This window comes from Hemitrygon akajei, unplaced genomic scaffold (genome assembly GCF_048418815.1).
Source record: "Hemitrygon akajei unplaced genomic scaffold, sHemAka1.3 Scf000041, whole genome shotgun sequence".
Lineage (NCBI taxonomy): Eukaryota > Metazoa > Chordata > Chondrichthyes > Myliobatiformes > Dasyatidae > Hemitrygon > Hemitrygon akajei.
The window spans coordinates 2,180,125-2,205,733 of NW_027331927.1; the positions used below are offsets into that span (position 1 = coordinate 2,180,125).

The window sequence follows — 25,609 nt, forward strand, 5'->3', positions numbered from 1 at the left end:
CCCAGGATTTCAGCCCAGACACCGATCTCCGCCATTTCCAGTAAATGTAACGCCGTGGGGCGGGTAGTCACCAGCACTGAACACCCTGGGAGCAGTTTGCCCTGGATTAAACTGTAGACAATGTCAGACACCTTGCACTTGAATTCAGGATCTGTGCATGAGTCGTGAGGTTCTGTGTCTGTCCTACTGTCAGCAAAATCAATTTTGCCATTGAATTCATCCAAACCATCGAATATGAACAGAAATCCCTTTGGGTTCTTCCAGATTTCTCTCAGGAAATTCCCAAAGTAAGGATACTGATCCAGAATCAGTTCTCTTAGGTTTATTCTGTTATTAATGGAATTTAAAACCCGGAATTTGAAACTGAAGATAAACTGGAACTGTTGGTATATCTTCCCGGTGGCCCAGTCATAAGCAATCTTTTGTACCATTGTTGTTTTCCCGATCCCCGGGACACCGGCCACTGCTGCTGAACTTCCAGATTTGGATTTACTTCGGGAAAAGCTGCTCTGGAACAATTGATCAGTCCGAAGTTTTTTCAGCTTTCTGTGGAGATGTTTCTCTCTCAATTCTTCATGGTCTCTGCCTCTTGCCAGCAGCTCATGTTCCACCAGTCTCCGATCTCGAACAGTAGAAATGACCGTGAGCTCAGCGTATCGATCAATCAGCTGGAAAACCTTCACCTTCTCCCTCATCAGGATCGTGTTCACTCTCAGTGTTTCAGTTTGTGCCCGCAGAGTCTCCTTGTGTTTCTGTTGAACATCTTCCATGGGAACAGACAGTGGACAAACTGTTAGATGCCTCAACTCAGAACTCAGTATTTAAGCACACAAGAGTTATCTCAAAGCTATTGCGTTAACTGAATTCATGAATGGATGCTGGTACAGTAAAGTAAATTTCATTAACAGACACCTGACTGGACAGAGAGGCCTGGTCTACATAAACACCAGATTATCACATTTCCATATTAACTGTGCTGTGAAGCTGAGTATTTCCCTGGTAGTTTATTGTCCCCCCGACTGTCCCGTGCCGGACACACGCAATGGAAAACACAATAAATATAAATATATACGATACAGGAGTCACTCTGACCTCAAGTGGTTCTGACTGTAAATTTTAAAACCGTGCTGGTGGTGGGGTGGGGGTTGTTAGTTGTGGAGGGCTGGCTTAGTCATTGGAGGTGTTGATCGGTCTTACTGCTTGAGGAAAGTAACTGATTTTGAGTCTGGTGGTCCTGCTGTGGATGCTACGTAGCTTCCTCCCTCATGGGAGAGGGGCAAACAGCCCACAGGCAGGATAGGTGGGATCCTTCTTGAAGCTCCTGTCCCTTTTCCGGAGCCTTTCTCTATACACGTCCCTAATGGAAGGTAGGCTGGGGGTGCCGGTGATGCGTTGAGCAGTTTTGACTACCCGTTGTAGAGGCTTCCAGTCGGCCACAGTTATGCAGCATGTTGGCCTGCCCTCTGCAGCACAGCTGTAGAAGGACGGGAGTGTAGATGTGAGTACAGGTCAGACAACGTCAGTGGAAAGGAGAGAAAGGGAAGATGCTACCGGTCTTTGACTTTAAATACAAGTTTGAAAACCATGCAGATTACAGTTCGGGCGGTGAAAAAGAGAGCAGAGACCGAGGAATTTCGGTAGCAGGTGGTTCAGGATTTCAGCTGAGACAGGTCCTGCATAGATCACAGAACAGCGCAGTAATAGGCCCTTCGGCCCACAATGTTGGTTCCAGCATGATGCCACATCGAACTTGGATGTTTAAACATTCTCCCCATTTAGATAACAGTCTGAAATATTGTTCCTTGTACCAAAATACATTATCATACATTTCCCAACACTGTATTCCGTCTGCCACATTTTGCCCACTCTTCCAATTTGTCTACGTCTTGCTGTAATCACATTGCTCCCTCAGCACTACCTACCCCGCCACCTATCTTCGTATCATCCATAAACTTTGCCACGAAGCTATCAGCGCCATTATCTAAATCACTGACAAACAATCTGAAAAGTAGCGATCCCAATACTGATCCCTGAGGGAAAATCTCCCTGCTTCTAGCCTGTCGGCATTCCTCTATCCATAGCAGTAACTTTCCTGTAACGCCATCAGATTTTATCTTGTTAAACAGCCTCATGTATGGCAACATATCAAACGCCTTCTGAAAATCCAAGTAAATGACTTCCACTGCCTCTCCTTTGTCCAACCTGCTTGGTATTTACTCGATGAACTCTAGCAAATTCGTGAAGCACGATTTCCCTTCATATAAACTAGAATCATAGATCCATAGAACATTACAGCACAGAAAAAGGCCTTTTGGCCCCTCTTGGCTGTGCCGAACCATTTTACTGCCTAGTCCCACTGAACTGCACCTGGGCCATATCCCTCCAAACCCCTCTCATCCATATACCTGTCGTCGTTTTTCTTAAATGTCAAAAGTGACTCCGCATTCACCACTTCATCAGGCAGCTCATTCCACACTCCCACCACTCTCTGCGTGAAGAATCCCCCCCAATGTTCCTTTTAAATTTTTCCCCCTTCAGCCATAACCCATTAACCCATGACCTCTGTATTGTTTTTCTCCCTTGGCCTCAATAGAAAAAGCCTGCTTGGATTCATTCTATCTATACCCATCATAATTTTATACACCTCTATCAAATCACCCCTCATTCTCCTACGCCCCAGGGAATAAAGTCTTAACCTATTCGACCTTTCTCTGTAACTCAATTTCTCAAGTCCCGGGAACATCCTTCCCTGCACTCTTTCAACCTTATTAATATCCTTCCTGTAATTAGGTGACCAAAACTGCACACAATACTCCAAATTCGGTCTCACAATTACAAACTCACCATTACATTCCAACTCTTATTCTCAATACTTTGATTTATAAAGGCCAATGTACCAAAAGCTCTCTTTACAACCCTATGTACTTGTGATGCCACTTTTAAGGAATTATGTATCTGTACTCCCAGATCCCTCTGTTCTACTGCACTCCTCAGTGTCCTACCATTTACCTTGTATGTTCTACCTTGGTTTAACCTTCCGAAGTCCAATACCTCACACTTGTTCGCATTAAACTTCATCTGCCATTTTTCAGCCCAATCCTCCAACTGGTCCAAATCCCCTTGCATCTTTGAAAACCTTCCTCACTGTCCACTACACCTCCAATCTTTGTATCATCAGAAAATTTGCTGATCCAATTTGCCACATTATCATCCAAATCATTGATATAGATGACAAATAACAAAGGACCCAGGACTGATTCCTGTGACACAGGCCTCTACTCAGAGTAGCAATCCTCCACAACCACTCTCTGGCTTCTTCCATTGAACCAATGTCTAATCCAATTTACTACCTCTCCATGTATACCTAGCGACTGAATCTTCCTAACTAACCTCCCATGCGGGACATTGTCAAATGCTAACTTTGACTTATTTTATCTTTCGGCTCCAAATACCTTGAAACCTGAACATATATAACTGAACTGAATTGAATTAACTTTATTTCTTACATCCTTCACATACATGAGGAATAAAATATATTTACGTTACATCTCCATCTAAATGAGCAATGTATAATCATAGTAATTTAAAATAATTTATGGACTACAACACTTAGATTAGGCCAACTAGCCTATAATTTCACAAACAAGAGAAAATCTGCAGATGTTGGAAATCGATGATGAAGTTAAATGTGGAGATGTTGAGTGATCCAATTCAATCTGCGATGATGAAGCCTTACAATCTCTTGAGCCCATGCACTGCCCCGGGCTCCATTTTCACAGATATGATGGGCTTATGGATGTAGTGAGCTTCCCATCCAGACGGTCACAATTTAACTAATTGCAATATTATTTATAGATATTTTCAGACCTTTGCACCTTCCTTGCCGCAAGTCCACAACCCTCGGTTTCCCTGTCCGAATTCCCATCTCTCACCCTTCCACAGTGTCCATCACACAACACCGGCAGACAGGAATTTCAGCTTCTGTGGACTGAGCTGAGGAATATGTTCCCCAATCTCACCCTCTCTGACACTGTAGCAGTGTTTGCACTAGGGACTGCAGATGTGAACACAGCGGGGTTCATCTGCTGATCTGTGGTTGAACAGACCAGTTGGGATGTTACCTGCTTTTCTAATTAAAGTGATGCTTTTATTACTATTCTGTGACTGGAACTTCAGTGGACGCCCAAGCTAAAAAAAGATAATCTGCAGGACCATGGGGAGTTTAGAAAATGGTTAAGGATGAGGCTGTTCAGTTGGGGACAGTAGCTGGCAAGAGAAGGCTTTGACTTTTTGTCTGAAGAAATATGTTTTTTTGCTTTCCCATTCTCCAGATCCCCCCTTCTCCACTCAGACTCCAGTGGGGATCTGTAGCTGCAGACCCCAGAGCGGTGTGAGCACTTTCCTCAAGCTCGCCAGCTCTCTGCCTCTTTACTCAAAATGTCCTTTGAAAACTCTCCCTCTAGCAAACGTGTCTCCCTGTGTCTCACTGTTTTCTCTGTCACAGTGACAATATTTACCTGGTCAGATCCTTGTGGCTCAACAGCTGAACTGCCCTACGCAAATTATAACCGTTGGTGGAAACGGAGGTCAAGTTTCAACTTGATGAACTCTGCTTCGGCCTCATCTGGGCCATTGCGTACCGTTCCGATCGCCCCACTGTTGAGGCTTTAGTGAGGGAGCAGAAGTGGTTTACCAGGATGCTGTCTGGTTTAGAGGGCATGTGCTATCATGAGTGGCTGGATAAAATTAGTTTGTTTTCTCTGGATCATTGGAGGCCGAAGGGAGCTCTGACACAGGATGACAAGATTACGAGAGGCATAGATAGAGTGGACAGAGATAATCAGTTTGTCGTGGTTGAAATGTCTAACACCAGAGGGAATATATTGAAGGAGAGAGTGTAGAATGAAGGGGGATTTCAGGAGTAGGACTTTTAATCAGAGAGTCATGAATGCCTGGAACGTACTGCTTGGTTAGGTGGTAGAAGCAAATTTTCAGAAGCTTTTAAGAGACGTTTAAATAGGCACATGGATGTAAGGAAGATGGAGGAACATGGACATGGTGAAGAAGGAGATATTAGAGTTTGGGTGTGTTTGATTTATTTCTTAGCTATTTCGGCACAATATTATTTGCCTAATGGCCTATTCCTGTGTTATACTCTGCAATGTTCAATGCACATTCACTTACCTTTCAGTTCACTAAGAAACGTCAGTAAATGTTGAGCGGGAATTGGTCGATGGGATGGATCACAACCTGTTTGAATTTAAACAAATTGAGGAAACCATTTTTTTGTAAAATTGTAAAGTGTGCTGTGTTGCGATCCAAATTTAAATTAATCTCTGATATAATCTCACCATATATCTGTATTTCCTTCAGTATTTTGAACAGATTTGGCACACAATTCCACATTTTCACAAAGGTTTCCCACATCACCCTCGGGGCGCGGGAGCCTTTCTCCATCACCAGGCTCAGGAGGAATTTAGAACTGTCCGCCCGCTCTCCCTTATCAGCGAGATCAGAGATTTTCTGTGAAGAGTAGCAGTGAACATATTGGGGACTGACAGATTCACACAGAGAATGAGAAGTAAATGATGTGCTCTGTAACGGGATCACACTGAGCAGTCACCCGGACGGGTGCTGATCCTGTCTGGACATGGACTGTACATTCCGAGTGCAGAGCACACGGAGGGACATTCACCGTGAACCTGGTCCACCAGTCAATGAGATCCTGGCTGGTCTGTGACCGCTTCATTGACGTGGCTCCAAATCCATAAATAATTCCTCACCGGATTTGACGGTGTAAAACAGAAATCAGAAAATGATGACCACAGATTAAAAAAAGAAGTCAGGAGGGTTTTTATAACAGAGTGAGCAGTCTCAGAGAAGTTGCAGAAAAGATGAGGTGATTCACCTCCTCGGTCCGCCAGTGTCCAACAAGACAGTGGATTACCGGCTGACACCTGATGCCTTTCCTTTGCCTTTCCCAGTGGAGGTTTATTCAGTGATTACACATTACAACATGGCAGTATTCCCCGATCCACATTGTTTGCAGTTACAGATTGTAATGGAGTCGTCTCCATCCAGAACAGAACACACTCGAGCTCCTGTGGCACCCACTGATGATGCCCATGTTCACACTGACATCCTGAACCGAAATCTCCTGACATATTTCCATTTAAGCCCACATAACTGTTACCTGCTCAACTCATTCTGAACATTGAGCGGCTACCCACCAGTCCGCGTCTTTTCTCTCCTTTCTATCTCTGGTTCAGAGTCACATGTTTGTGATTGTATGTACAGTATTTATTTCCCAGTTGTTCTTTTATCTAATTTAATATCCGTTGAGTTGGAATTCCGACACCCATCAGTCCTGTGATGTGTGAAAATTCAACCCTATTCTCCCTCCCACTCACTCGATGTTCCTCTCCGCTGAACTGATTCTCGGCTGTTAACGCCAGGCTCACTCCATGCACCCCTCCTTCCATCGCCTGCTCCAGCCTGTCCCGGTAGATATCCGTTAACTGCAGCAGCTGGGAATCGTCCCAGCTTGCCAGGAGCTCGGTGATCACTGAGCTCGGACCTGTGAAACACAATGGGGAAAATTAAATAAATTACCGAGCCATAATGGGAAGCAACTTTCTCTCTGGAAACTAAAGATCACCAAACTCAGTCCAATATATATATGGGTGGGGGTTGTGTGGAGGAACAGCCTTGGGGGGCGCCGCAGGTGTAGAAGGGGTTATAGTTCCATCTGTTGAAGCTGCTTTTTCTTGTCCCTGGGAATATACCTCTCTGTTTGGAAAGGACTCTGCTTATTGCTGGGAATATAGTAACCCATCCCCATCACTCTCCTGGTACTGTCCACCACCTCTTTGCTCTGGGTTATTGTCTGCCTGCCTGATCAATCCCTTCCTCAGCAAATCTCTGGAATATCTCACAAAATACAGGAGGTACTCAGCAAGTCAGGCAGCATCTGTGGAGGAGAATAAACGGTCAAAGTTTCGGGCCAAGGCCCTTCATCGGACTGGAAATGAGCGGACAGAAATTCTAGATATTGTCACATTACTTTTTATTCCGTGTGGTCCTAATCCAAAACATCAAACGTTTATTCCTGTCCATGGGTGCTGCCTGACCTCATAAGTTCTGCCAATATTTTGTGTGTCTTTGTGCTGCCCAAAACTTTCAGCATCTGCAGAATGTCTTGTCTACTGGAGTAACTCTCTATTTTAATGTGCATCACAATCTGTTAGAGGAGCAGGAACAGATGGTAAATGTACTCCTTCCACGTGTGACTGTGTTTCCCCAGAGATGTCAACTCTCTCTCTCATCTCTCTGATCAGTTTTCACAGATATTTTGTGAATTGCCGATATTGAATTAAACCCAGATGCAGAGTCAGCAGAGTATTTATAAATAAAAATAAGTCGCCAACATACCCTTGTCCCTTTCCGATGCTGACGTCACTGGAACTCCTACCCTGCTCGCACCTTGACCCATTTTGAGGACAGGTGTGATCAGTTTTTGCTGCTCTGTAACAACAAAGAAAAACAAGAGGGTCAAAGATTAATTGGGGTTTAAAGGAGAACACTGTTTTGTTTTTAAACTGAGGCAAACACTTCCAAACATCTTGAGCCTGTCCACTGAAGCCTTGACATGGCCTGATCCACCTGAGCCCATCCACCCACAGCCACACAATGTCCATTTCCACTCTCTCCAGGGATTGTACACCAGACCAGCATTATCCAGGGTATTTATTCGCTATATTGCAGACAATTCCCTTTTAGGAAACAATCTTGTGTCTTGGTCTGGGAGTGATATGTCAACAGAATGGCAAGGCAGATTGAGCAGACAGCGCCCACGGCTTTGGTCCTCCTACCACTGGTGGCGCTCTAGTGAGTCATGGACAACTGTTACGCCAGTGTGTTGAAACATTTCTGCTGACCAATGGGATATCTACTCCTCTCGTCACTGTATTATACAGATTTCTCAGTCATACCTGATTCTCACTGTCTCTTTTCAGTTTAACATTGCCTAGCATTGACGCCTATGGCAATACATGGGTTGAGTCTATCGAGAAACACTCTGCCATCCTGAACAATGCAATCTCACCCATAGCATCACGGCATCTTGTCCTGAAACACTACATTTTCTCCCACAGGACTTTAAGACCATTATTATCACCTAAACTCTGTCAAGGTTTCTTTGAACATATCACCTGGCTATTATCAGATAGTTACATGGCACCTTATTAAGCACAATGTAGAACAGCCATCCATCCACAACAGCAAGTTGGGAAAAGAATCTTTGACATAAGTAAAACAAAATGTTGGAGTCATTCCACAAGACAGTTAATATGTGAATATTTCAGGTGGAGGACCATATATCAGAACTGAGCCTGTGTGTGGGAGCCATGCATCTGTTCTCTGTCAGCATTGTATTCTGCGTTGTGTATTTATGATGCTTTTTATGGTAACAAGTCGCATCAGTGGCGTGTGGTAAACACAAAGGGACTCAGTTACATATTTGTGCTTTATTCCGTGTGATACACAGCTGCGGACTGACGGATATCATATCTTTTGTTACTATCCATTCAAATACACTGAACTGACATTTGGCTACACTTCAGTTTCAGCTCTTCGCGATTGTATGTTTGGTGATTGCCAATAAAGGACCGGATACAATAGACAATAGACAATAGGTGCAGAAGTAGACCATTCGGCTCTTCGAGACTGCACCGCCATTTTGAGATCATGGCTGATCAATTCCTATCGATACCCGGATCCTGCCTTGTCCCCATATCCCTTGATTCCCCTATCCTTAAGATACCTATCTAGCTCCTTCTTGAAAGCATCCAGAGAATTGGCCTCCACTACCTTCCGAGGCAGTGCATTCCAGACCCCCACAATTCTCTGGGAGAAGAAGTTTTTCCTTAACTGTGTCCTAAATGACCTACCCCTTATTCTCAAACCATGCCCTCTGGTACTGGACTCTTCCAGCATCTGGAACATATTTCCTGCCTCTATCTTGTCCAATCCCTTAATAATCTTATACGTTTCAATCAGATCCCCTCTCAATCTCCTTAATTCCAGCGTGTACAAGCCCAGTCTCTCTAACCTCTCTGCGTAAGACAGTCCAAACATCCCAGGAATTAACCTCGTGAATCTACGCTGCACTTCCTCTACAGCCAGGATGTCCATCCTTAACCCTGGAGACCAAAACTGTACACAATACTCCAGGTGTGGTCTCACCAAGGCTCTGTACAAATGCAAGAGGATTTCCTTGCTCTTGTACTCAATTCCCTTTGTAATAAAGGCCAACATTCCATTAGCCTTCTTCACTGCCTGCTGCACTTGCTCATTCACCTTCAGTGACTGATGAACAAGGACTCCGAGATCTCTTTGTATTACTCCCTTACCCAACTCTATACCATTCAGATAATAATCTGCCTTCCTGTTCTTGCTCCCAAAGTGGATAACCTCACACTTATTCACATTAAACGCCATCTGCCAAGTATCTGCCCAATCACCCAGCCTATCCAAGTCACCCTGAATTCTCCTAACATCCTCATCACATGTCACACTGCCACCCAGCTTTGTATCTTCAGCAAATTTGCTGATGTTATTTTCTATGCCTTCATCCAAATCGTTAACGTAAATGGTAAACAGCTGTGGTCCCAATACCGAGCCCTGTGGCACCCCACTAGTCACCACCTGCCATTCCGAGAAACACCCATTCACCGCTACCCTTTGCTTTCTATCTGCCAACCAGTTTTCTATCGATGTCAATGCCTTCCCCCCGATGCCCTGAGCTTTGATTTTACCCACCAATCTTCTATGTGGGACCTTATCAAATGCCTTCTGAAAATCAAGGTACACTACATCCACTGGATCTCGCCCGTCTAACTTCCTGGTTACATGCTCGAAAAACTCCAACAGATTAGTCAAGCATGATTTACCCTTGGTAAATCCATGCTGGCTCGGCCCAATCCTATCACTGCTATCTAGATATGCCACTATTTCATCCTTAATAATGGACTCTAGCATCTTTCCCAGCACCGATGTCAGGCTGACAGGTCGATTGTTCTGTTTTCTCCCTCCCTCCTTTCTTAAAAAGTGGGATAACATTAGCCATTCTCCAATCCTCAGGAACTGATCCTGAATCTAAGGAACATTGGAAAATGATTACCAATGCATCCGCAATTTCCAGGGCCACCTCCTTTAGTACCCTAGGGTGCAGACCATCTGGACCTGGGGATTTGTCAGCCTTCAGTCCCATCAGTCTTCTCATCACCGTTTCCTTCCTAATGTCAATCTGTTTCATTTCCTCTGTTACCCTATGTCCTTGGCCCATCCATACATCTGGGAGATTGCTTGTGTCTTCCTTAGTGAAAACAGATCTAAAGTACTCATTAAATTCTTCTGCCATTTCTCTGTTTCCCATAACAATTTCACCCAATTCATTCTTCAAGGGCCAAACATTGTTCTTAACTATCTTCTTTCTCTTCACATACCTGAAAAAGCTTTTGCTATCTTCCTTTATATTCCTGGCTAGCTTGCGTTCGTACCTCATTTTTTTATCCCCGTATTGTCTTTTTAGTTAAGTTCTGTTGTTCCTTAAAAATTTCCAATCATCTGTCCTCCCACTCACCTTAGCTCTGTCATATTTCCTTTTTTTTAATGCTATGCAGTCTCTGACTTCCTTTGTCAACCACTGAGGCCCCTTTCCCCCCTTTGAATCCTTCCTTCTCTGGGGGATGAACTGATTTTGCACCTTGTGCATTATTCCCAAGAATACCTGCCATTGCTGTTCCACTGTCTTTTCTGCTAGGCTATCCGTCCAGCCAACTTTGGCCAGCTCCTCCCTCATGGCTCCATAGTTTCCCCTGTTCATCTGCAACACTGACACCTCTGAGCTGCCCTTATCCATCTCAAATTGCAGATAAAAACTTAACATATTATGATCACTACCTCCTAATGGCTCCTTTTCTGCGTGATCGCTTATCAAATCCTGTTCATTACATAACACTAAATCCAGAATAGTCTTGTCCCTGGTCGGCTCTCGTACAAGCTGTTCCAAGAATGCATCCCGTAGGCACTCTACAAACTCCCTATCCTGTGGTCCAGCACCAACCTGATTCTCCCAGTTCACCTGCATGTTGAAATTCCCCATAACTACTGCGACATTACCTTTGCCACATGCCAATGTTAACTCCCTATTCAACTTGCACCCAATATCCATGCTACTGTTTGGTGGCCTGTAGACAACACCCATTTGGGTCCTTTTGCCCTTACTGTTCCTCAGTTCTATCCACACAGACTCTACTTCTCCTGACCCTATGTCCCCCCTTGCAAAGGACTGAATCTCATTCCTCACCAACAGGGCCAACATATCATCGATTTTTGTATCATCATCGGAGATGAGAAAACGCCATGCAAGTACAACAAATCGGTGTGAGTCACCAACAATGGCAACTTGGTTTTGCTAAAATTCATGCTACATTCTCAACCAATGTTTCTCAATCTGTTGATTATTTTAAATATTCTGTGGTACTTGAGTGTATAGACATTAAGAAAGAGGACGTGTTGGAGCTTTTAAAACGCATTAGGTGAAGTAATAAGGCTACCGTGGGAAACAAGGAAGGAGATTGCTGAGCTTCTGACCATGATCTGTGCATCATGGAGATACGTACTAGAGAATTGGAGGGTTGCAAATCTTCTTCCCTTGTACAAGAAAGGAACTAGAGATAACCCAGTAAATTATAGAGCAGTGAATCTTACTTTAGTGATGGGCACGTTGTTCGAGAAGATTCTAAGAGGTAGGATTTATGAACATTTGGAGACACATAACCTGATTAGGGATAGTCAACTTCGCTTTGTCAAGGACAGGTCATGCCTTACGGACCTGATTGAATTATTTGAGGATGCAACAAAACACATTGATGAAGTTAGATCAGTGGAACTGGTTTATATGGATTTCAGGAAGGCATTTGATAAGGTTCCCCAGGCAAGGAAAGTAATGAGGCATGGGATCCAATCGACGTTGGTTTGTGGATCCAGAACTGGCTTGCTCACAGAAGGCAGAAGATAGTTGTAGATGGAGGATCAGTGAGATCTTGGAGTTTGTGTCCATAAGACACTCAAAGCTGCTGCGCAGTTTGACAATGTTGTTAAGAAGACGTATGGTATGATAGCCTTCATCAACTGTGGGATTGAGTTCAAGACCTGTGAGACGTAGAAAAATAGAAACACAGAAACCCTACAACACAATACAGGCCCTTCGGCCTAGAATGCTGTGCCGTATTTACTTCAGAAATTACCTAGGGTTACCCATAGCCCTCCATTTTTCTAAGCTGCATGTTCCTATCCAGGAGACCCTTAAAAGACCCTATCGTATCCCCCTCCACCACCGTCGCTAGCAGCCTGTTCCAAACACACAACGCTTTGCGTTAAAAAAAAACTTACCCTTGACATCTGCACTGTACCTACATCCAAGCACCTTAAATCTGTGCCCTCCCGTGTTAGCCATTTCAGCCCTGATAAAAAGCCTCTGACTAGCCGCAGGATTGTTAAAGCTATATAAGAAATTATTTAGACCTCACTTGGAGTACAGTGTTAATTTCTGGTCACCTCACTAGAGGAAGGATATGGATACTGTAGAGAGAATGCAGAAGAGATTTACAAGGATGTTGCCTGGATCGGAGAGCATACCTTATGAGAATACGTTGAGTGAACTCGACCTTTTCTGCTTGGAGCAACGGAGGATGAGAGGTGACCTGATAGAGGTGTATACGATGATGAAAACCATTGATCTTGTGGATAGACAAAGGCTTTTTCCAGGGGATCAAATGATTAACACGAGGGACCATATTTTAAGGTGCTTTGAATTAGGAACAGAGGGATGTCATGCAGATATTGGTGGTTGCATTAAATGCATTGGCAGCAATATTGCAGAGGCGGACACAATATGGTCTTTTCAGGGACTTTTAGATACGGGTATAGAGCTTAGAAAAAAAGACAGTTATGCTGTAGGGCAATACAGGATATTTTCTAGAGTAGGTTACATGGTCAGCACAACATCAGGGGCCGAAGGACCTGTAACGTGCTGTAGATTTCTACGTTCTCTCTTTTCATGTTTTATTGCTTCACACCGTTCAATCACATTTGATTTAATGTGTCTTTTCTGACAATGATCAACATAAAAATACTTAATTCGAAGTGAAAACATCTACTTAAAGTGATTTAAATCAATTCCAAATAGAAAACACAAAATAATTAATTGTAAAAGTATTCCTCCTCTTTTAATATGACACCTCATTCAGCACTGGTGCAGCCAGTTGTTTTTAGAAGACACATAATTAGTTAAATGGAGATCTTTTTTTGGACACCTGTGTGCAGTCAAGGTGTTTCAATTGATTGTAGTAATATACACCTGTATCTGGAATGTCCAACTTCTGGGTGAGTCGGTATCCTGGCAAAAGACTACACCCCGAAAACAAAAGAACACTACAAGCAACTCTGTGAAAAGGTTATAGAAAAGCCCAAGTCAGGAGATGGATACAAGAAAATTTCCAAGTCACTGAATATCCCTTGGAGTACAGTTAAGTCAATCATCAATAAATGGAAAGAATATGGCACAGCTGTAAATCTGCCTAGAAGAGTTGTCCTCAAAACTGAGGAAACATGCAAGAAGAGGACTGGTGAGGGAGGCCACCAAAAGACCTATGACGACTCTTGAGGATTTACAAGCTTCAGTGGCTGAGATGTTGCCCGGGCGCTTCACCAGTTTTATGGGACAGTGGCAAAGAGAAACGCACTGTTGAAAAAACGAAACTCACACAAAATCTCGGCCAGAGTTTGCTGGAAGGCATTTGGGAGATCCTGAAGGTTCGCAGGCCTGATTAAGTCAAAATTGTGCTTTCTGGTCATCAGACTAAATGCTATATTTGGTGTAAGCCAAACACCACACACCATCAAAATCACAAGATTCCTACCATGAAGCACAATGCTGTGGGGACGTTGCACTGCAGCAGGCCCTTGAAAGGCTTATGAAGGTAGAGGGCAAAACACAGGGAAATACTGGAAGAAAACCTGATGTAGTCTGCAGGAAAATTGCAACTTGAGAAAAGAGTTTTCCAGCAAGTCAATAACCAAAATCAAAGCTATAGAGGAGGAGCATGAAAACAACAAAGTTAATGTCCTGGGGAGGCTAAGTCAGAGTCCGGACCTCAATCCAATCGAGAATTTTTGGTTGGGCTTGAGAAGTGCATTTCACTAATGATTCCCAGGCAATCTGACAGAGCTTGAACAGTTTTGCAAAAAATGAGGAAAAATTGCCGTGCCAAATGTGCAAAGCTGATAGCGACCTATCCACAAAACTCAAGCCTGTAATTGCTGCCGAGGTGTGATCTACTAAATATGGACAAGAAGGAGGTGTGTATATATATATATATATATACATATATAAAATGAAATTTTATATAAGTAAATGCCAATAAATCTCACAACATGTATCAGTGATATTAAACCTGTTTCTGATTCTGAGAAGTTTTATCTAGCTGATGTGTAGTTCTGTTTTATGTCCGTTAATCCTCTTCCTCATACTGTCGTAGGTATCGTTCATCTAAGAGTACTCGAATGTTATTTCAGTTCTTTTTTTAAGTATTCCAAGTCGGTTTCAGACCGAGCTGTTATGCCAAAGGAAGACGTTAACAGGCAGAGCGAACGTGTTTATTGCCTTTGTTTATTGTTACTATTCAGCTCAGTTTGGCAGACTTTCTTAAGCGTTGAATTAAATTTTGTTGAAACATTTCTCTTTATTACATTTTCTTTGTTTGTTGACATCCTTAATATACTTCTGTTTCGCATCCATCCATCTGTTGTATTGAATCCTGATGCTCTGTCATACACTAAAAGTTCTACTGCACATTTCGTAATGTTTAATGATATGTACTTTTCTAGTCTAAAGCTCATGTTTATGCCTTTGGAAATTAGTTACATTATTTTACTTAATTGTTTTAACTGTACTGATGCAAGATAATTTCAAATCATTCTGTACAGCAGGTGTGTCAAGGTATAAGTTATTAGTGGTATGTCTTCCTGTTTTGATAACCGACCTTTGTCTGATTCAGTAAATTAGATAGCGGGTTTTAAACTAGAGAAAACCATAGTGGGCTTAGCGTTTCGCTCAAGAAAATGCCCTCATTTATTTTGATAACTTTAGTTGTTCCTTTGCGGTTGTTAATAGGGCGATTACTCACCGCCAATGCTTCAGATGTTGTATATTAGGAAGTTCTATTAGCCACGAGTGAAGGACAGAATCAAGTAGTTTTTGATAGACAATATAAGATTTCTGCTTTCCCCGGGGCTTGAAAGAATTACATAATCTATTTTCAGTTATTCCTTAAATCCGTTCATACCCTAACAGTATTCTTTCTGCTCTTCTGTAAGTATATTGAGGTTGTCTAAGTACTTACATTCAGCCTTTTATATCTTCGGCCCCATGGGAGTATGAGAAGAGAGAATGCTTGAGGTGGGTTAGAGTTCAGCATCAATGCTTTGGGCGGGGTTAGCATCTTGTTAACTTGATAGTGTTCTTCCAGGTGGTGACAAATGTGATGGATGAAGTTACACATGGATATTTTCTACTTGAGTGTTAGCATGGTATTTGACAAGGTCCCACATCGGAGGCTCATACAGAAACTTAACATGTTTGGGAACTGTGGAGAATTGCCTTTTGGATTCATAGATATCTTCCCCATAGCAAACAGGTAGTAATGTGGTTTAACCTGGCTGGTGCTCTTTGATCAGGTATGTTCCACAGGGAACCACACTGGCATCGGTTATGTATACACATATGTCCCTTTCCCCAGGAGTGGCCTCAAAACCTACCCAACAATGCTCTGGAAATTACTTTGCCAGAAAGCAACCCTGCCCACCCCACTGACTCACCTATTCCAATTTAGGATGGGAAAAAATGTTTGGACTGTCAAAAAGAGACACTTCCCAGAGATGCTCTCTCCATCCTGGTGAGTACATTTCACTAAATTCATATCCTGGAAATACTCTCTTATCTGGACAGCTGCATTTCCACCAATACACATCTGGAAATAATTAGAGCAAGTAGTACATTTCTTGTAGTGGGGTAAAGGGTGCTCCACTACACCACATGTACCACACCCATACTATTCCCCTCTTTGTGCAACCCTCCAACAAGGAATCACATTTACCCTCCTCCCTGCCGCATTTTGTGAACACATCACCCTCATATTTCACTCACCAGCTCCTTGTTGGGGATTTGACAATTCCGTGTTCAATGAGCTTCTGAGCTGACAGGCAGTCCCCTCACTTGTGCTGGTTCCAGGGTCCTGATCGGTGTCTCTGACATCACTGTCTCTGGGCTGACTTTGCTCCCCTTCCTCTGTGGCCGGACTGTATTCAACTGGGACATTGCTCTCAATCTGACCCTGCTTTGGTGCATTGTTTCCGGTGTCCCGATCATCTTCACTCGATGAGGCGCCTAGTGACAAACTCTTGAATACTCTCTGTACCCGATTTAATTTCCCACCTGAAATAAAGTACGAATTATTAGTTATACTAGAGTGATTCAGAGCTCAGCAAAACAAGGATTTACAATGGGTGACTACAATAAGATCATAAGACATAGGTACAGAATTAGGCCATTTGGCCCATCGAATCTGCTCCGCCATTCAATCATGGCTGATCCTTTTTTCCCTTCCTCAACCTCATTTCTCGGCCTTCTTCCCGTAACCTTTGATGCCATCTCCAATCATATATGCCTCAAATACACCCAATGACCTTCACCACCCTCTGGTTAAAGAAATTTCTCCGCATCTCTGTTTGAAATGGATTATCCTTTATCCTAAGGCTGTGCCCTCTTACCCCAGACTTCCCCACCATGGTAAACATCTTTCAACATCTACTCTGTCTCGGCCTTTGAACATTCAACAGGGTTCGATAAGATCCCCCACCCTGTCATCTTTCTAAATTCCAACGAGAGAATTTCCAAAGTCATCAACAATGGAAGCAAGACTCTGGCTGACCAGATTTGGAGTGGAACCGTGCTGGTGAATGTGATCCACACTTCCTGCCAGGTGACCATCCCAATAAGCCCGTGACCAGACACATCCAGTCCCAGATACAGAACAGGATAGACACAATAATACTGATCACTGGCTATGCAGTAGTTGAACACACTGATAACCAAGGGATATTAATGGAATGGTGTCCAGTGATACCAGGAAATAACACTGGGATTATTTTCCACAAGCAAATTCTCCCTAGGTCACAGACTGTTCAGTCACTTGTGTCACACACAGATCAACCACTGAATTGCACACTGCATGATCCCCTAAATCATATACTCTCCGTCTGCTGTGTCAAAGTGTCCGATCCTTGGTTCACAGACTGACCATTACCTCGAAAAGCACATGTCCTGTCCCCTGAGTCACAGACTGACTATTACCTAGATACGCACCCTGTCCCTTCCACAGGGTCACAGACTGACTATTACCTAGATACGCACACTGTCCCTTCCACAGGGTCACACACAGATCAGCCACCGGATTACAGGAGACAATGTGTGGAGTCAACATTTAGCAGGTTTGCCATCCTTAGCTGCAGAGCCGAATACAGGCGCAGAGAGATCTTGTGACAAGGTTATAAACTGTTGTTTGGACCAGTTGGAATGACCTGTACAGTTCTGGTACCAATACTACAGGAAGGATGTATTAGTATCTGAGAGACTGCGGATTGAATATTCTATTCACAAAAGATTGAATCGGATGAGAACATTTTCTGACTTAGAGAAAGTACTTCCCCTCCATTAATGCAGCCTGACCTGCTGAGTTCCTCCATCATTCTATGTGTTTTCCACCCTAATTCCCCTCCGGAAATGCCATGGGATTCACTTCAATCCGAATCACCAATAACACTACGTTGTCCCAGTCGCCTTCTTTGATTCTATGCTTGTCTCCTGCTGTTTTATATTTCCTGTGCTATATCAGCATATCAACATTGAAGCTCATTAAACGTCTTTTGTGAAAATCAAGTTCACCATTTGTCCACAGCCTAGACATTCATTGGGGTGTGAAAACACCGAAACTCATCACAAATTTACCTACAATGAGCTGTCTCCTGATCCTCAGCAATTCTAAACGTTAGCAATGTTCTCGGCTGGGCTACAGAAAACAGATTTTGGAAACTCACTTCATCTCCTTTATCTTCTTTATTCGTCAAGAAAATTAAGGGGGGAGTTGCTAGCTACCTGACCAAAACCTGAACTGTTGTGTTATCACACAATCCCTGAAATCCAGGACAGGAAATGCTCCAATCATCTCGTTCTGAATTTTATAAATGAAAGTTGGAGATGTCTTTCACCTCTGAACAGGCCCTGATGTGCAACAATCCCTGAACCTGGACTTTAACGTACCAAACAGCACATTTTTGTCTGTGTTTTACTCTCAGCCACCTGATTCAGAACACCCTGCTGCTTCTAGTCAGGTGAAGCTTTGCTGGGTGTCCTGAGTAATTCCACCATTACCGGTGTCAGGTCCCTGCACTGGAACTGTTAATTTGATCGATTACTGAAGATCACTTTACAATGGAATTCAAAGTCCCTGTTCGATAAAACTTTTCTGTGCCCATTAGCATCTGTGTAAGTTACTTCATCTGATCTATTGTGCACAAACACGACGGAAGTATATTTATAAAGATCCCAGTGATCATACCCGTAGCCATTTTGATTCCGACTGACGATTCCTGGTTGTTGTTTTCTTGTTTACACTTTGGTTCCAGTGCAGAAATGCTCCACCTGCCGGTGATTATCTGAATTACACACAAGCAGGCAGTGAGTCGGAGATATAATTACTTTGTAAATATGACAGAACCTATATCCCCTGTATCAGAGCAGGAGTTGGCTTAGGGACCAACCATGCCCCGTCTGTCGGCATGTCTGTCCAGTGATATCTGGCGCATCCTACTGATAGAGTAACAGAGCAATAGAGCACAAATGCAGACCCTTCAGCCCGATGATAAAATGCTAACCACTGTGCCCACAGATTTGATCCTCTTTTTCTGTTTTAGGCCCATTTCCTCCTGGCATCCTCAATCCATCTGCTTCTGGAAATATACAATTGTGCCTGTCTCATCCACTTCCTCTGGCAGGTCCCTCCACATCATCACCAAGCTCTGCGTGAAACTGTTGCCGCTCCTGTTTGTTTTACAATCCATTTACCACTCCTTTGCGCATTTAGATCCCCTATAAGCTATGATAATATTCATCATGAACACCATCTACTAATTTTGTGTCATTAGTGAACTTACTAGTCAAGCCTTGTACATTCGCATTCAAATCATTGCTATCAAATAACGAATAACAAATGTCCCAACTAGCAGTCTTGCGGCCTCTTTTTAAAGAAAAACCTTCAACCTTCACTCTTTGCTTGCTACTTTCCAGGCAATTTTGAATCCATCTAACTTTCTCACCCTGGACCGCATGTGATCTTATTTTCCAGACCGAGCTGTCATTTGGCACCTTGTCAAAGGCTTTACTGAAGCTCAATGTACAACGTCCTTTCCCCTGCCCTCAATGACACTCATCTTCAAAAACTGTAACAAGTCTTGTTGAACACAAATTCCCATGCACAATGCCATGTGTCTCCTGATCAGACTCTGTCGATCCAAATGTCGGTGCATGACTGTCACATATTGTGGAAAATTATCTCCGGCACCTCCCCTACACTTTTCTCCACTCACCATCGAAATGTCGATTTTATATCTATATAATCAACATCAGGAAAGTTGAGGTCAACAATGACAGCAACCCTGTTGCATTTTCACTTTTCGAAAAGCTGCCAAGTTATCTGCTCCTCATTATCCCAGTCGCTTTTGGGTAGGTATGAAGATTACTCCCTTCCCGTTTCTGACTATCATTCACGCTGTGTGAACATGGTCCCTCCATGATGTCCTCCGTTTCTGTTGCTATGATACCATCCCTGATAAGCAGTCACAATTGTCCCCATTTCACCCCCTCCTTATGCATTCTGAAACAACTAAACCCTGAAACATCAAACAGCCAATCCTGCCCTTGTAACAGTCAAGTCTGTGTAACGGTGACAACATGCACCTTTCGTGTACTGAACCATGTTAGATTTACTCTTATTATTAATACTTTTTGTATTGAAGTAAACACATTTCAACCCATCTAACTGACTACATGATTCCCTGTCCACAACCGATCCTTCCACAGTCTCTCTGAACATTGTATCTGCCTTAATCCCAACTGCTCCATCATCTGCACTAACACTTTGTTTGCCGTCCCGCAATGACTGAGTTTGAACCGACCCCGGCAGCTGCAGGAGAGTCGTTCATCTCAAGTACAGATATAACCCATCCCTTTGGTACAGGGTCAAATTGGAACATAACTTCGTTGCAGAACCTATTTCTGCTTAATCACAGGGTCGGAGGTTCTGAGACTTTATTAGTAGAAATATTTGATGAAGGCAGGATATGTAAATGTAAATTATCGGTTGGCTTTTGCTTTTTGTGACTGAATGAAATGTGGTACTGGGACGTTTGGCATCAGATGGGTTGGTTCTCAGCAGAGGATTGCACAACCATATACTCGAAGGAAGTATATCATTATAGCTTGCAACAGGCAGAGGAGTCAATTTACATGTCATGTAGTTCCTGGTAGTTCTACATGTCTGAAATCACTACAGAACGAAGCAATTGCGGCGTCTCATAAAGGGAGGGAATTATCAAAGTATTTTGAGATGATTGTGACCTAACACAGCCAAGCAAGGAAACATCAGAAGTGATCTAAATCTATTTCAGAAGATGCAAGAGCTTGAGATTATCAAACACTGAGGGAATGGGAGTGGCTTTAAAGAACAGGGATCACTGACAGCACATTACCAGACCTGGAGTGATTGCAACTGGGTCTGACAGAGGCATAACTGGTTCTTCTGGGCACATTCAGTCTCACTCCCAACTATTTCCTAGCTTCCTTTGTACAGGTATGTAATGTCTAAAGGACCAGTGTTTGAGTAAATGAGACTCACCAAACTTTCTCCTAACTGAATCACTGGAAACCCTGAGTCTGAAGGGTTCTGTCCAGTTGATGCTGTCAGTCCTCGGGCTGGTTCACTTGTTGATCTTCCTTTGTCCTCAGTTGTGGTTTGCTTCCAGTTGTAGGCTTTTCTTCCAATAAATCTCTCACCGCAGATCTAGCTTTAACATGAAAAATAATGAAGCATATTAACAACATAAAGGAGAACAAATCATTACTGCTCAATGTTCCTAAGAGTAAAACTCACTGAAATTTAAACATTGAAGACAAATATAATGATCTGAGTGAACAAATTTGTATTTGTTCCTCACACGTCACAAAACGATATGGGATAAGGAGGAGCTATCTTTCAGTCAGGAACAGAATTATGTGATTTGATCCATCTGGTCTGCCCCACCATTCAACCATGGCTGATGTCATTCCAACACCATATTCCTGCCTTCCTCCTGTAACCCTGAAGCTACTAGGAGCAAACACAAATATATTAACCTCTGCCATAAATATACCCCAATAACAGCTTCATCCACCTTCTGTGGCAACAAATTCCACAGATCAGCAACACTTTACTTGATATTCTCCTCATCTCAATTTTAAAGGGAAGCTTCTTTATTCTGAGACTATGTTCTCAGATCCCAGACTCTCCGTCTAATGCATATATTTCAAACACAAGGCCCGCGGGCCAAATCTGGCCCGCGGTAGAATTATCTTTGGCCCGCGAGATAATATCTAATTACTATTAAAGCTGGCCCCAGTAATCGAAGCGCCTATGGCGTATGATATGGCTAATGCTAAGTTTATTCAGGTACCAGTTTTTCAGGGTTTTTAGTGTTTATTCGGCAGTCTTCTTCATAAGAAACGGAGTTTGTAAAGTGAAACATTTTGTAGTTATAGCAGAGACTGAGACACATGAGAGCAGGCTGAAAAAACTGAGGCAACGAAAGCTGCGTTCGCACGCGTCCGACTGATCCGGCCCGCATGAAGCTGCATCTTGCTCAATCCGCTCCGTGACCTAAAATGAGTTTGACACCCCTGGTCTAATGGAAATATCCTCTCCATGTCCACTGTATCCAGGCTTTTCAGCATTCGGTAGGTTTCCTTAAACAAGCACAACACCCACCCCCACTGTCCCTCAGAACTTCGTTGAGAACAGGCCCAGGACCACTGACGAACAGACAGGTGACAGTGAGGGTAATTTCCAAATACACTTTGAACACTGAATCCTGGGTCCAATTCTACTGCTGCAAACATTTACTGACCATCTCTCCATGTGAGGGATGGTAGAGGAACTCATTCTCTCCTCAGATTAGAACTCATCGACTCCAAAGGAACTCCAGAAACAAGCATCTGACCACAGACCATAAACACTCTCTCAACACCTCATGAGCCTGAGCAGCTCGATCCCCAGCTCAATTTCACCAGGGTCAAAATGTGTGATAGGGTCACACAGCTGAACGTGCCACTTACCTCGCACATCGTCCCCACATCAGGGATTTCCCCACAACCAATGTCCAGCAACCCGAGACTTCTGATTCATTGTGGGGGGAGGAATATCCAACCCCATCTACTGAAGTACTGACCTGGTCAAATCCCAAATACTGACAGTTCCATATTCCAGGAGTCTACATACCAGGATTACAGTCCAAGCACCAATTTCCCAGGACTCCCTTGCTGCCGGTAACATGCTGCAGTGTGTCGGCCATTCAGAGTTCAAAAATTAACACTCCTACATCAAACTGTGGCAGAATTGGAACCTGATAAACCTCTGACTGGAGCAGATAGAGGGCTGGAAAACCTGGGCGTGGGTCACCAGTAGGCAGGGATACGTTTCACACTGTCTCCAGCAGCTAAACTGAAAGCATTTTATCATTATCTTATAGTTAAATGAGATTTTGCCCAGCACAATTGGCCGTCGCATTTCCTGTGGGCGAACAGGAATAACATTTCAAATTGAAATTAAATGCTGGAAACTCGGTACATCAGACTGGATCTGTGGAAAGAGAAACTGTGGAAGACTCAGTATCAGAAATGATGCTTTCGGATCTGCTGAACGGTTCCAGCATTTTCTCTTTTGACTTTAAATGATGCACAACTATTGACTGATCACAAGATGCTTGTGACGGCCTGAAAAAAGTCGCAAAAATGTAAGTCCCACATTCATTAGTTTTCTCTTCATTCCAACACAGGGTTAATACAGTCGACACAGTGAATGCTCACAACATCCTCCCCACCCCACTATCAGTCTGTTCCATCTACTCCCGAGGCCGCTTACTCTCAATGAGGGGAAGTGACCGGAGAGCGATTAAAATGTGCACCACTCCCTGCAGATCCTGGCTGCTCCTGGCAACAGGAAAATTGCCTCTCCAAAAATGATCAAAACAGGAAATAACAGATTCCACTTTAAACACTGGGAGTTTCCGTCTGACAAAGATTAACACAGCGGCCATTTGGTAACTTTGAAAGTAAAATTGTAGTGACTGTCTTTATCCTTCCACATTCTGCATTAGATAAATCCTCTGGTAGTTCCAGGTAACAAACTCCGATTTCAGAAATAAGTCCGTGAGGCAAAAGACTTCACAATGAAGGCAACGGTAGAAGAGAGGTTGGCGATATTTATAATCGAGGTGGTGGGATGCAGGATGGACAGAGGTTGAACAAGATGGTCAGGGATTAAGCAGATGGATCGGGTGGGAGAAGGGATCAAGGACGATCACTGATGGCCCTCCAGCAATGCACAGATACTGAATTAACAGTACATACTACTATGTAGTAAAATTAGAAAGATAGAACAGGAACTTTGGCATTTACCCTTCTCCCCGAACCAACTTTTATCAACACAGCATGGAAAATATCCCCAGGTTCGGAGTGAAGGTCTCACAATCCGGACCGACCCCGGCAGGTTTTGTCCAGGAAGCGGGGTGAGACCGCCAGTTCGGCGAAGTTACCGGGACTCACTGCCCAGCATCGCTCGGGACCGGACTCAGTACTCACCGCATGGATCTTGTCGGTCCCGCTCCGCAGAGACTGATCCGACCCCCCGGCTCCCCGCCCGAGGGGGCGAGGACCCTCTCCCGATCCGGATCCCGCCGACAATCCGCCGCTCCGGATCAACACAAAGAAAAAAATCACTGCCCAGCTCGGGAATGTGAGCATGCGCAGTGCTTATTGCGTCATCAGAGCGTGGGCGGGTCCTCGGAGACAAACCCGCAGAAATTGCCGATTCAAGTTAAGTCACTTTTATTGTCATTTCGATCATAACTGCTGATACAGTACTTAGTAAAAATGAGACAACGTGTTTTTTTGGACCATGGTGTTTGTTACATGACACAGTACAAAAACTGGACTGAACCACATAAAAAATAACACAGGAAAAAAAAACTACACCAGACCACAGACCTACCCTGGACTGCATAAAGTGCACAAAACAGTGCAGACATTACAATAAATAATAAACAAGTCAATAGGGCAGTAAGTTGGTGTCAGTCCAGGCTCTGGGTATTGAGGAGTCCGATAGCTTGGGGGAAGAAGCTGTTACATCGTCTGGTCGTGAGAGCCCAAATGATACGGAGACCTTTCCCAGACGGCAGGAGGGAGAAGGGATTGCATGAGGGGTGCGTGTGGTCCTTCATAATGCTGTTTGCGTTGCGGATGCCGCGTGTGGGGTAAATGTCCGTGGTGGCGGGAAGAGAGACCCTGATAATCTTCTCAGCTGACCTCACTGTCCGCTGCAGGATCTTGCGATCGGAGATGGTGCAATTTCCGAACCAGACAGTGATGCAGCTGCTCAGGATGCTCTCAATACAACCCCTGTAGAATGTGATGAGGATGGAGGGGTAGGATTGATGCACCATCAATAACTCTCGGAGACATGAGGCGAGATATAGGCTTATATTGGCTGGAAGAAAGAGCAAGCAGCAATTGACCACCACACTACATCCTGGAGACTGAGGCCGGGGCTGTGTCTCCAATCGCCTTTATACCGGGGTCCGTGGGAGGAGCCACGGTCAGTGGGAGGAGCCACAGGAGCAGTCAGCGGAGGGGGGGGGGGGCGTGTCTGGACAGGTAAATGTAGTTCACCACAGGGAGATGGACTTCCCTCAGCCTTTGCAGAAACTAGAGACACTGCTGGGCTTCCTTTGCTATGGAGCTGATGTTGAGGGATCAGGTGAGATTCTCCGCCACGTGAACACCAAGAAATTTTGTGCTCTTAACGATCTCTACTGAGGAGCCGTCGATGTTCAGCGGGGAGTGGTCACTCCGTGCTCTCCTGAAATCAACAACCATCTCTTTTGTCTTGTTCACATTCAGAGACAGGTTGTTGGTTCTGCACCAGTCCGTTAGCCGCTGCACCTCCACTCTTTAAGCTGACTCGTCGTTCTTGCTGAGTTGACCCACCACGGCCGTGTCATCGGCGAACGATGATATGGTTCGAGCTGTGTGTTGCAGCACAGTCGTGGGTCAGCAGAGTGAACAGCAGTGGACTGAGCACACAGCCCTGGGGAGCCCCTGTGCTCAGTATGATGGCGTTGG

At 44.0% G+C, this 25,609-nt stretch overlaps 1 protein-coding gene and 1 long non-coding RNA gene across 3 annotated transcripts in view; both read right to left on the reverse strand.

The window, feature by feature from the left end:
- Nucleotides 1–25,609, reverse strand: part of LOC140720303 (uncharacterized) — a 1,203,583-nt gene that overhangs the window by 298,813 nt on the left and 879,161 nt on the right. The window lies entirely within an intron of this gene.
- On the reverse strand, nucleotides 217–24,232 carry LOC140720308 (uncharacterized). The gene is made up of 10 exons (XM_073035171.1): nucleotides 24,071–24,232; nucleotides 21,075–21,239; nucleotides 18,741–18,837; nucleotides 16,271–16,558; nucleotides 7,432–7,524; nucleotides 6,411–6,577; nucleotides 5,352–5,523; nucleotides 5,185–5,250; nucleotides 429–763; nucleotides 217–327 (listed from the first exon to the last, which is right to left on the reverse strand). The coding sequence occupies exons 1-10, from the start codon at nucleotides 24,230–24,232 to the stop codon at nucleotides 217–219; spliced, it is 1,656 nt and encodes a 551-aa protein (XP_072891272.1).